General features: G+C 55.0%; 1 protein-coding gene across 1 annotated transcript in view; it reads right to left on the reverse strand.

Moving 5' to 3' along the window:
• Positions 1-6,108: 6,108 nt before the first annotated feature.
• POLL (polymerase (DNA directed), lambda) overlaps positions 6,109-11,855 on the reverse strand; it is a 9,827-nt gene continuing 4,080 nt past the window's right edge. The window contains exons 4-8 of the mRNA XM_010087820.1: positions 10,955-11,275; positions 10,169-10,342; positions 9,141-9,269; positions 6,949-7,117; positions 6,109-6,562 (exon numbers count right to left, since the gene is read on the reverse strand). Of these exons, the coding sequence (XP_010086122.1) occupies positions 6,198-6,562; positions 6,949-7,117; positions 9,141-9,269; positions 10,169-10,342; positions 10,955-11,275 (1,158 nt within the window). The 3' untranslated portion in view covers positions 6,109-6,197. The remainder of the gene's footprint in view (positions 6,563-6,948; positions 7,118-9,140; positions 9,270-10,168; positions 10,343-10,954; positions 11,276-11,855) is intronic.

An 11,855-nucleotide genomic window follows, 5' to 3' on the forward strand; every position in this document is an offset into this window, starting at 1 on the left:
GAGCTGCAGAGCAGCCAGTCTATGTCCTTTTAAACCTTGACACGAGCAGGTAGATTATCCCGAAGTAAAGCATTTAGCGCGAGAGGGGAAACATTGGTGCAGCCGCCACCGGCAGAGCATGAATGCAGGAGCGCCGGCCTCCCGTCCCCCCAGTGACGGGGAGCCTGAGTTACGGCCCTGTTGGAGAGACAGCGAGTTTGTAAATGCCCCTGTTTGTGCTGTTCTCCAATCTGACCAGAGCCCATTGATCACCAGGGCAGGAGCAAAGCCAGCAAAGAGGAGGAGGGGGGTGGAGGCACGCAGCCAAAACTGTGCGTGGGGCTGGTGCATCCTCACGGGCACACAGCCATGCCATGCCAGGGGCTGGGTGCATGCAGGGGTGCTTGGATCTGCCCTCCCCCCAGACCCCTGTGTCCTTTTCCTGTGGGGAGATCCCTGGTCCGAGGACACAGCCTGCATCTTTTACCCCTCCAACAAGCTGGTTTGCTTGGACCCGGACAGCGATTGGCAAAGGGACCCCAGGGCACTTCAGGGGGAAGATCCCTGCGCCAGGGCAGTACAAGCAGGGAGCCTTATGGGACATGTATATGGTGTGAAACAAGGCTGGTTTGGGGGTGAGGACTGAGCCTTTATTTGGGCATGTCTCACAGCCACTAAATGCTACCAAGGCTCCTCAGGAACTGGGAGGCTGTTTGCACCCAGGGAAAACCAGACGCTGCCCAAAGAGCTAACAGCCTCAAGAAACACAAGAAGGAGAGAAACTGAGGCACAGAGCACCAGTATAGCAAGTGGAGACATCCTGAGTTTGATCCAGGGCCTCACTACTGGACCCTTTTACAACATCAAACACTCGCTGTAGCACAGCCAATCTTGAGGGACTTACCTGAATGACATACATACTAATTTGAGCAAATTTTCACCCCAGAGACAGACAAAGGAAGAGCTGTTTGCCCAGTGTCTGAGCTGAACCTGAGCAGCCTGGGGACTCGCATCCCCCACACTGCAGCAGCTCGCACGTGCAGTGAGCACGGAGGAAGCATATCACACCATGGGACATGGCAGACATGGGGTCATGTCAGAGCCCCAAAAGCCATTCCCCACAGCTGGGAGGGGGCACGGCTACTCCAGGCACAGGAGCTGCCCTATAAGAGCAGGTGTAATTTAGGCACATGGTTGCTGTCCCTGACATGATGCCGCCCACCCTCTCTGTGAGCCCTGCACAGGGCTGGGATGCCTCATGCAGAGATTAGGGATGGCCAAGGAAGGGGCTGTGTTGGATCAGGGCACTCAGCTCATGCGATTTTACCTGCAAAAGACAGGTAGCTTGTTTCGCACAGCCCAAGTAGGGAAATTGAGGCAGGGCGGGCTGCTGGGACATGGGGAGCAGAGGAAGGTGGCAGTGGGCCTGTCCTGGCTGCACCATCACTGCTAAAGCACAGTGAAAGTCACCTGTCTACCAAACATAAGGCCCCTGTGCAGATGACCCTCATGGGGTGGGGGTCAGCATCCACCCGCCCAGCTGGGGGTACGATCCTGGGGTGCTCCAGGCTTCGCTCCTCCAGACACAGGCTCATGGTGATCACCAGACCCTGCCACAGCCTCCTCCGCAGGAGGTGTCACAGCATCCTGCCACAAATCCATGCCACGTTCCCATCAGGGCAGCCCTGCCATCACCTGGGTGCATCTTCCTCCAGCCGCAGACCACCGGCACTGGAAACAGAGACTGCAGTGCTGAGCATCGACACCGGGACCTGGTGCATCCCCTGCTGCGTCCCTCACCCCTGCTGCCCGCTGGCTGCCCAGGCAGGGCTCTCGTTCTGCAGTTGCTGGCCCTGGGGACGCCCCGCAGGGAGCTCTGCCCTGCTGCCAGACCCCCCCACCCGCACCCCAGCAGCCCTTCCCTTGTGCTCCATCCCACGCTGACGTCGCCCCGGCCATCAATAGCACTTGGTTAATTAATTTGATGTGAACAGCAGGGACCGCACTTTGCATTTAGTGAACTTCCGAGAACTTCCAACCTCATCTTCATAATTGGCCTCATAAATTTGAGGAAAGAGAGAAATCAGCAAAGCCAGAGGAGCGCGGGAGAGGCCTCGCACGCAGGAGGGCGTGCGGGCGCATGAGAAGTGACTCTATTTGGTGTCCTTATTTAATTTTATTGCACAGATCCATCTTCGCCCGCCCCCTCCCTGCCTAGCCCTCTCTCTCCCGCTCTCCCTGCTGGGTTCACCTAATCATGATAAATTCATATTCATTTCCCTGCCTGCTCCGGCGGGGGGAGCAGCTCCCTTGCATTCGCCCAGCCATGCTGCCATTAGCAAATATTTTCTCATGAATACGAAGCGCCAGCTTTAGAAGCCAAACCACCCCCTCTGCTCCACTTTTCCCCCAGCCCCAGCACCTTCCCAACCCTGCACTAGGACAAGCATGATGGCCAAGGATGGGTGTCCTCCCGGCAGGGTAGGGAGCAGGGTGAGAAGAGCTGCCTAACACTCAGAGCTGCAGCGACTTGGCCCAGGCTTTTTCTTCCTTTTACGCCAGGGGGCAACGAGATGCTTGATTTGGGGACAGGAATTGCCTGAGCCCCCAGTCTGGGCTCACCTTGGGGGTGCAGGTGTGTGTGTAGGGGAGTGAGGGGCTCTGCAGCAGGAGCTGAGCCTCCTTCCTGGCTCCCCAGCTTTCTGCTCAGTCTCTAAGTGCTGCTGCATTTGGGTTTATTTTTAATTTTCAGGATGATCAGACTCACAGCCAGGGAGGGCAGTAAGGGGGTGTGCTGAGGAGGGGGAATAGCCAAAGCCCCTTCCTGAGAAGCAGGAACAAGGCAACACCTCATTACAGATGCCTAAGACCATCGTTGCTCACCCTACCTGCACCCATTCTGGGGGCTCAGCACCCACCTCCTCCCAGGCACCCCAGGAGCTCCATCCCTTGTACCTTCTTAGTGAGTGTGGCATCATGGGGTTTAGAAGAGCCAGAAGCTGTGCTGGGGTAAGGAGGGGCCATGTCCCGCCCTGCTGCAAGGGCAAAAGATGGGTCTCAGAGGAGCACGTGGTCTCAGGGGATGCCAGGCTGGAGCTAGCCTCTGGCTTGGGGTCTGCAAGTGATTGGGAGGATGGAGGACAGGACCGGGGGCACAAGGAGAAGACTGTGTGGGGCAGCTCTGTCCCCCCCATCCAGGGCAGGAGCGACTGCCCAGCCCAGGACTGACTCACAGTGTGCAGCATGGTCCAGCTCCTCATGTTTCTCCCCTTGCACCAGGACGAGGGAGAAGCAGGAGTCTTCAGCATCCAGAAATGTCACCCCAGCTGCTCTGGCTGAGCCTAGTCATGCTCCTTCGCCTCCTGACCCTCTGCATCTGCCACAGCTGCACCCAGAGGAGATGACCCCCATCCATCCTTGGCCCACCTGGCGGCAGCTGGCCACAGGAGGGCCCTCTGCCCCCTCCAAAGCTCCTGGGCAGGGATTTGTGGGGTGGGAGGGGACATCCAGCCATCAGGCCCCTTCCCTCAGAGCAGGGGCTGGCAGGGCTTCCCCCCAGCAGCCTCCAGATAACACGTAGGCACTAGGGCCACCCTCGCTGCCATTTCCCAAGGGCTGGGTGAACAGTCCCACTCCTGAGCAGCCCCGGCCCCACATCCCCCTATCTGGCCTCCTCTCGAGTGAAAGCAGCACACAGCAGGGCCAGGGCTTTGATGCGTTGCTGTAGCACCTGTTTGGCACCAGGGTGTGAATTGTGTCCCTGAAGAAGGGGGTGACAAAAGGGCAGGAGCTGGGTGGGGGCCAGCTGTGCCACATCTCCCCCACCTCCAGCACATGGCTCTGGTGAGAAGGGCAGCCCCAGTCCTCCAGGAACAGCTCACTCCAGCACCCAGAGCTGGAGGCAATCTTGTGTTCATCAAGGGACCAGGATGACAGCCCCATAATCCATTCCCTGCTCCAGCAGAAACAGGCCCCTGCCCTGGGCTGCCAGCCATAAGGCTCTAGGAAAAATCCTCCTGGACCATTCCAGCAGCACAACAAAGAGAGGGAACCCCCACCCAACCTCCCTTTGGGGCAGCACTATCCCCAGCCCTTGATGAGGCCAGCTGTGGTCCTGCCCAGCCCCCCTGGGGAGAGAGTGCTCCCCCTGGACCTCCCAGGCCCTGGTCTGGGGCTGACTCCCCTTTGCCCCCGGAGAAAAAAATTTCCCCCCGGAGACCCCTGCCCCAGCCTCTGCCCACCCCCAGCATTCCCTGGCCCTTTCCAGCTTCTCCATCTCCCTTTTGAGACAAGGTTGCCTGCTGCTCATCTCCATGTGCTCCCTTGGCTTCCAGGCTGTTCAGATTCCCCTGGGAAAACCAAAGCATTTCCATGCTCAGGAGACTGACCTGTGTTCCAGGCACAGAACAGGAGACAGCAGCAGCCATGTCCCATATACCCTGCTCTCTGATGAAATACGGAAAAGCTGACAGCAATCCCTTCCTGACTCTGCAGATGAAGTAAGAGCTCAGCCCAAGGCTCTGAGCTTGGGAATTGCTCCTTCCTCTGGGCACGGCCAGCCCCAGCTCAGCCACGTGGCCAGCAGGGTGCTGGGGCAGAGCCATGTCCCACTCTGCCATGGGAGAATGGTGGCCAGCAACTCCCTTCCCCGAGAGCCAGGCCAGCGCAGGAGGGGCTCCTGGTCAGCCCAAGGGAAGAGTCTGAACAGTTGCAGGGCAGAGAGCAAAAAGACAGAGATGCGAAGGAAAAAGAGAGAAGGGATTTATTATACTTCAAATTCCAAAGCATCAAGACATGCCAGAAGACATTCATTTCCATCAGGTGTTCAGCAAAAAAAGTGACGCTGCTGGGGTCGAGGCCTCCCCAGCAAACACCCCAGCACTGCTACTGGTGCCCAGCAGCCACAGCCGACACTGTTGCAAGAAACTGTGCAAACCCACCAGGCATAATGCCCTTGTGTCTGCCCTGGCAGCAAACACGCAGCTTGTCACTGCATGTGACAAAGACACTGCAGAGTGCAGAGTGGGGGTGGCTGGGTCCCCCACAAGACAAGGGAGCAGAAGCCAGGCCAGGCCCAGAGACCAGCCAGAGCAAGCCCTGGCACAGAGATGCCCACCATGGTGATCCTGCCTCCTCTGCCAGGAGGAGCCACTGCAATACCCATAACGGAGACAGCGCACTGCCAGTCTCTGGGACTTCATCTCCAGAATATAAAAATAGTTGAGGTTTCCCAAGAAATAAAATTCACTCCCATGGAACTGGCAGGCCCAGCACACACGTACAAGTATGCTGAAATACACACACACTCTCTATCAAAGACCAGACAACTCCATGGCTTCCACACGTACAAAGGGAAAGCTTTGCTTTGTCCAAATTAAAACTAAACTACGTCCCTGTGTGCCTCCGTGCCTCCTACACGCAACCACACCGCCCTGCTGGGTTACATTCAGTGCCATTACATTCAAACCCTTCCTGAGTGCAGCTCCCCTGAGCTGCGAGGTCCACTCCTCTCCTGCACTGAGAGGAAAGGAGCCCTTGGGGTCACACAGCTCTGCAATGGAGGATCCTCAGCACACGACGGGCTGAGAGCAAGCAGGCACAGTACATCGGGTCCCTGCACCTCCTTCAAGGCTTGCCTAGCAGCAGGGGAAGCTGGTAGCAGTCACAGCACTCCAGCCACATGCAGCAAGACCCACCAGAGGACACAAGTCGGCTCAGATGGAGGGAGGATGCAGCAGCAGCACAGGGGGACTCTTCACGATTCCCATAGTAGCAACTGCCAGCAGTAGAGAGAAGGGGGGAGGGCTGTTCCAGGGCCAAGCCAGACCGTTGCTGCCTTCATACACAGCTCAGGCCAGAGATTTTGGGGTGTCTGTGCACAAATACAGAGGAAGACGGATCCCATTCCCCCCATTCCCAAGCACTGTGAGGGGCTGGATCACAAGGCTTGGCAGTCCAGTCTTCTGAAGCTCCCCTGGAGAGCGCAGGGCCAGAGCAGCTGATGTGCAGCCAGCCCTTTTGGTAGCCAGGGGCTGCCCATGGTATCAGGCAGCACTTCCAGCATGGTTACAGCCCATGGCATCTGCTGGGTGAATCCACAAAGCTCTGTCAGCAGTAGGGCCCAGTCTGCAGTCACCACTGAGCAGCACCAGGGAAACCAGCACCCTTCAAAACAGCAGTAGGGCAGCAGGCCCAGGATGCTGGGTGACAACCTGGTGTCACCAGTCCCGTTCCGAGGGCTCCCGATAAGGCAGCCCCAGCTGGATGAAGACATCTTTCTCAGTGGGAGTGGGCAGAGTATGGCCAGATGCCACCTTGATGCCTCCAGGGCCTCGCACCACAGCTGAGCTGAGAGCGTGCTCCGAGAGGCTCATGCCCTTGGTCTTGGCCAGGGCCCGCATGGAGCGGTTGAAGTGGGCTGAGCCGGTGAAGTAAAGCAGGGCGCAGGCGAACTCACAGTAAGGCACCACAATTATGTCAAGCCGGCGGTGACGTCGGGCTGGCCCAGGGAGACGGCACACCCCCAGGTACTTCTTCTGTTCACCATTGTCCTCCTGACTCACCAGGTCATCGGTAAGGAAGCCTAGGGAGAGGGAATGGGCAGAGAGGAGCTGAATGGCAGAGAGTTCAGTTCCTTCTGAACTCCCCACCATCCAGATAGCAGCTGAGGTTTCTCATAATGTGCTGTGGGACCCCAAGGGCAACTCAGCCTCAGCCCTGACAGCCTCCCACAGACAGAAGCCATGCTGACCTGCAGCAATACTCCCTCCTTAATATTGTCTGCAGAGCTGCCACTGGAGCGAGCAGGTCCAGGACCAGGGGCAGTACTCTAAGGACTTACAAGGTGTCCTGGCCCTGGGAAAAGTGATCACCTACTCTTCAATGAGTGACATCCACCTCACTGCCTCCTCAGTTTGGCCATGCTAAGAACAGATTCGAGCACCATGTGCCAGTCCCCAGTCCTCTTACCGCTCCTGTGGAGGCTGTCAAGCAGCTTGCTGAACACCCCACGGTGAGACTGCCCATCTGGGTGAGTGACCAGCACATCCACATCTCCACAGGTGGGCTTCCCCCGACGGTAGGAGCCACATGCCACACACACAAGCCCAGGCTTCAGGGCCAGGGCAGCTTGTCTGACCTCCAAGAAGAGAAAGAGGGATAAGGAGTCAGACACCAATCTCTTCATGCCCTTTCCATCAAGGTAGCAAAGGATCTAGTGCCTGCCTTGCAGCCTGTCCTGCATCTCCAGGGTCTCCATACAGAGCAGACACTTGGCCCCACCAAGGAGGCTGGCCTGCCATTAGGAGCTGGGGAGACCTCCTCCCAGTCCTGCAAATGCCCAGCACACTGCCACACAATACAATGATCTACCATGGTGCTACCATCAATCATCAGCTCTTGAGCACACTCAGCTGGAGCTGGGTTGAGACAAGCAGGAAGATGCAGTAATGCTGAGGCAGCAAAGTACAACACAACTTTTCAGAGCCTTCAGATTCTGAGACTGCAGCAGAGAACAAGTTTTTCAGCTCTCTTGTGGGCCAGGAGGGCAAAGCTCACCAGCTCTGCCCACAAGGAGAATCAGTTCAACAAGAGATGGTCACAGGTCCTGTTTCAGAAGCAGAGATGGGCTCACGGAGAGTCTCCCTAGCAGGACCTAAGACAGGAGAAAATCTGCAAGTCTCCCTTGGAGTCCACTCCTGCTAGGAGCTCTGCCTTTGCAGGAGAGCTGGGCTTTGTGACCCAGAAAAAACACACATGTCCCAGCATTTTAGATCTAACAGATGCCAACATGCTGCTGCCAGCAATCAGATGCATATAATCACAACTTCCACCAGTGCAGTCACCTCCAGTGTGGACCTCAGCTCTTGCTTTGTGCAGACAGTGCTAATTCTGATTGCTTCATTCATTAAATGCTTAAGAAAGGCTCCTAGGTCCTGGGACAGGAGTATTCTCCGTCTGATTGTGCCAATTGTCCTGCTAGCAGCAAATAATTAGGGGCTCAGCAATTCCCAGTGACGAGGCCATCACAGAGGCTGGGGTTCAGGAAGGCAGTGTCCATGCCCACAGCCCCTTGTCACTCTTGGGGATCATCCTTCATTAGCAAGAGATAAACCCATTAACCTTTGCCCCAAAGGTGCTCCAAGAAGCCACAAGCCTTTCTCATGCGGAGCAAGCCCTCCTCTGGTGTCCTTGTCCCCCTTCTGGCTTTAAATTAAGATTTCTAGAAAACTCCCAGCCCCACCCGAGAGCCTAAAAGCTCCTCAGATCTCACAGTGACAGGCAGCACAGGCAGTGACTAATCCCTCATTCTCTCTCCTGGGCCTGGATCAGAGGTGTGTGCGTGTGTATGGAGGGGAGCACAGTAATCCCATCAAGATAACAATAGACGCAGCCCCAAGAGTCAGCTCCTCGACCCAGCCTGCCCAGGAAAGGGACCACTCACCACCAAAATGGCTAATCCGGCACACAGGACTGACAACCCAGCAGGAGCCTGGCAGGAGTGTATTCTTCATGGCCAGGCCCTGTGGCCGAGTGACAGGGTCATGCTTGCTGCTGCTTCCATGGTGATCAGAGAGCACAGGGGTAGCAATGATGGTTTCCCCCCCAAGCTCTCTGCTCACATTAGGGTACACTGGCTTAGCACCCCATAATCCTGGAGTGCCATGGCATAGTAGAGCAAGCAGCATCCATCTGCGACCTGATTCCCTTTTGCTTACAGCAAGAGCATCCATGCTTGGCCTCCCCACTGACAACCTTCTCACAGGGTGCTCACAGCTTCCTTCGGAGAAGCAGCACCAGGGACACAGCTCAAGGGTCCTCAGCCAAAAGCAGACATCTCAGAGAAGACGAGAGGCAGGAAAGAGGAGCTGGAAACCTGCTCACCCCAACATGTCACACGCAGCCTTTTTCAATGCAGTGTGTAGAACTGACACCTGTGAAGCATCCTCCTCCTTGCCAGGCACTCAGATCAAGCCTTCCTACAGGGCAAAGTAGGTGCCTTGTGTGCCTGTGCCCAGAAAGGGTCCCCCAGGAACTGACCCCGCTCAGAGGTGAGGCTGAAGAGCTCAGCTATAACTTTGAGGAACATTTCTACAGCATGCACCCTCCTGTCAGGTCCCAGCAGGTATTCCACTCTGAGGGCCCAGGGCAGAGCTACTCACGGTCTGTTCTATTTCTGCAGCTTCCTCCCGAGGCATGCGCTCCAGGAAATCCATGTAGTGCTTCAGCCCCACAGCCTGCTGGCTGGTGAGAGTCGCCTTGGCGCGGATATCATCCAGTGTCCGGAAACCCTAGTGCAGACCACGTGATGATATTCAAACACCTACCGAGACTTTTCTCTTCAAATACTCTCAACAAAGACTTAGGAAGATTGTATTTAACCTGTCTTAAGTCTAGGCCAGTCACAGCTTCTGAGATCACATGAAGAGATCACTCAGGGCCTGGTTCCTAAAAGAAGGGATTTAGGCAATCCCACTACCCACACACACCTCTAATCTCCACCCCACAATGACTCTGAATCTTAACTAAACCTGACAGAAGACTACTGTTCTTAAGGCAGCTTGTATGTGTTCTTACAGCTTGAAGGAAAACAAGTGATACAGGTAAGTGAACAATACCCAGAATATCTCAATGAGGGAAAGTCTACAGTGTGAACCCAACCATATTTTTAAGACAACAAAGAATCCAGTCACAAACCAGACACTACAGGAAACCAGGTTTCATTAGCTCTGTGCTCTGGAAACAAATTGTTCTTAAAGAAGGAACCCACCCAGTGGCCTGGGTGGCTCATGTTGGCACAATTACTTTAACCTAATTTTTACAGCTGCCAGACAGGGTGGACGGCTGCTCTGATAGCTACAGGAGCCAGCCAGGCCAACAGGCCAGCAACTGGATCAGGAGTTTTCATGGCCAAGATGTCGTGGCTCAGGCTTGATTCTTAGCAGTGTCATTGCAGCAAACAGTGTGAGATGAGCTCCAAGCAGCGAGGCTGATGGAATGGGTGCACTTCATTCTCCCCAAACACACACACAACGGGACCCAGCCTCACAGCTCCTCCCATGAAAACAGACTCAAATCCCCTCTGTGGATATTGGCAATTGGAAGCTATTAATGAAAGTAATTCTCCTGGGCTCAGAATCAGTCTTCAAACCCTAGTCTGAGAACTTCTTCTGTAAGGCACTAAACTTACCTGCTGGTACCACGTCTGAGCTGTCTTGACCCCTGCTCCCCAGATGTTGGAAAACAACTCCAGCACAGGCACACTCTCACTGATGTGATCCAGCTTGCGCAGATGCCCACTCTCCAAGATCTCCAGGATCTTCTCTGCCATTCGCTTCCCAATCCCAGGGATTTTACAGGCTTCCTAGCAATAAACCAGAGCTGCTACTGGAAAAGTGAAGGCTACAGACAAGCTGGGGAGCTGCTGCCCACTCAGAGCCCAGTTAGCCTTTTGATCAGTGATTGATAAGGGGCAAGACTAGTTCTGACTGCTGCTTTCTTCCCTAGGCCAGGCTTACATAGGCTACATCAATTCAATGCCAAGTGGAAAAGGACAAGCATGCAGAACAGGACTGAGACACTAACACACTGAATGGCTGGACTGTCACAGCCAATCAGGCCTAGATCCAGTCAGTTTTATATATTATCTCCAATGGCGGCAGTCACTGATGATTAAGAGAAAGGCAAAAATGTCCCTCCATTGAGCCTGGAGAAGGCCTTTATCTCATGGCTGCTCAGATCTGGCCCTAAAAGACTCAGACTCCCCTTCTCTGCTCATCTGAAAACACCACAGCTGGTCAATAAATACAACTCACACTTGCTACACAACTTCTATCAAAACCCTCCCACAGGAAGGAATTGCTGAGACCTGAAGATAAGCTATTCCGTGTACCCAAGGAGAAAGGAATCTGGCTTGTAACAGAGCTAGAACACTGGGTCTATCTCCCTGCTCCACCACTCTGGGAAGGTGTTTTACCTGATAGGAGGTGACTGGTTTGTGGTAGCTCTTGAGTGCATTGATGGCCTTGGTGTAGCCCAGAGCTCTCCACTTGTCCCCCTGGACAGAATAGGCCTTTGCCAGCACTTCCAGCTTCTCCGTGATGCACTGGTTGTGATTCTCCTTCTTGCTGTTGGAGGAATGCGCACAAACCCACTTGCTGGCAGGCTGGGCCACTGTGGAAGAGCTGTCACTGGTCTCCTCTGAGGATTTCACAGGGTAGCAGCCAGAAATCAATGCTTCCAGATCCCCCTGGGTGACACTAGCATCTTCTCCTTCACTGTCTTCATCAGAGACTTTCTTTAGGGAGAGGTAGAAAAGCAGTCATGTGAGAATAAGTGCATGCCTCACATATGTCCCCTTGGCACAGACTGCTCCTGAGAGTAGGACGTCAGAGCACTAAGCAACCTCCAGGGCATGCAGTGCTAAAATTGCCATCTCTGGAAGCTGTTGGTTATATGCACACCACAGCTCTTCACACCCCAAGCCACACACGGACCCCTTGAAGCTACCTACACATCTCACAAAGCACAGGAGACTAGAGACTGCTGTCCACCTGTGATCCAAGCACACATGCACCTCCTACAGCCAAGTCCCTGAGACCTAACTGAGGTAAGACACTGGTTAAGTGAGCAACTGCTGCCAGCAGCATGGTATGACAATGCTGAAATCCCTGGCTGGAGGAGATCCTGACTCCCTGCTCCCACTGGAAAACCTTTTGGTGGTCTGGTGGCTGCACAGACACATCTCTCACATTCAGACTCTGCACTTTCCACCCTATGATGCAGATCACCGGAGATATGAACTGAACTCTGTTTTCACATTACAGACACAAAATCTAAACAGGGTAGTAAATTACACCCGCCCCCCCCCCCCCCTC

The sequence above is a fragment of the Pterocles gutturalis genome, unplaced genomic scaffold (genome assembly GCF_000699245.1).
Source record: "Pterocles gutturalis isolate BGI_N339 unplaced genomic scaffold, ASM69924v1 scaffold33386, whole genome shotgun sequence".
NCBI lineage: Eukaryota > Metazoa > Chordata > Aves > Pterocliformes > Pteroclidae > Pterocles > Pterocles gutturalis.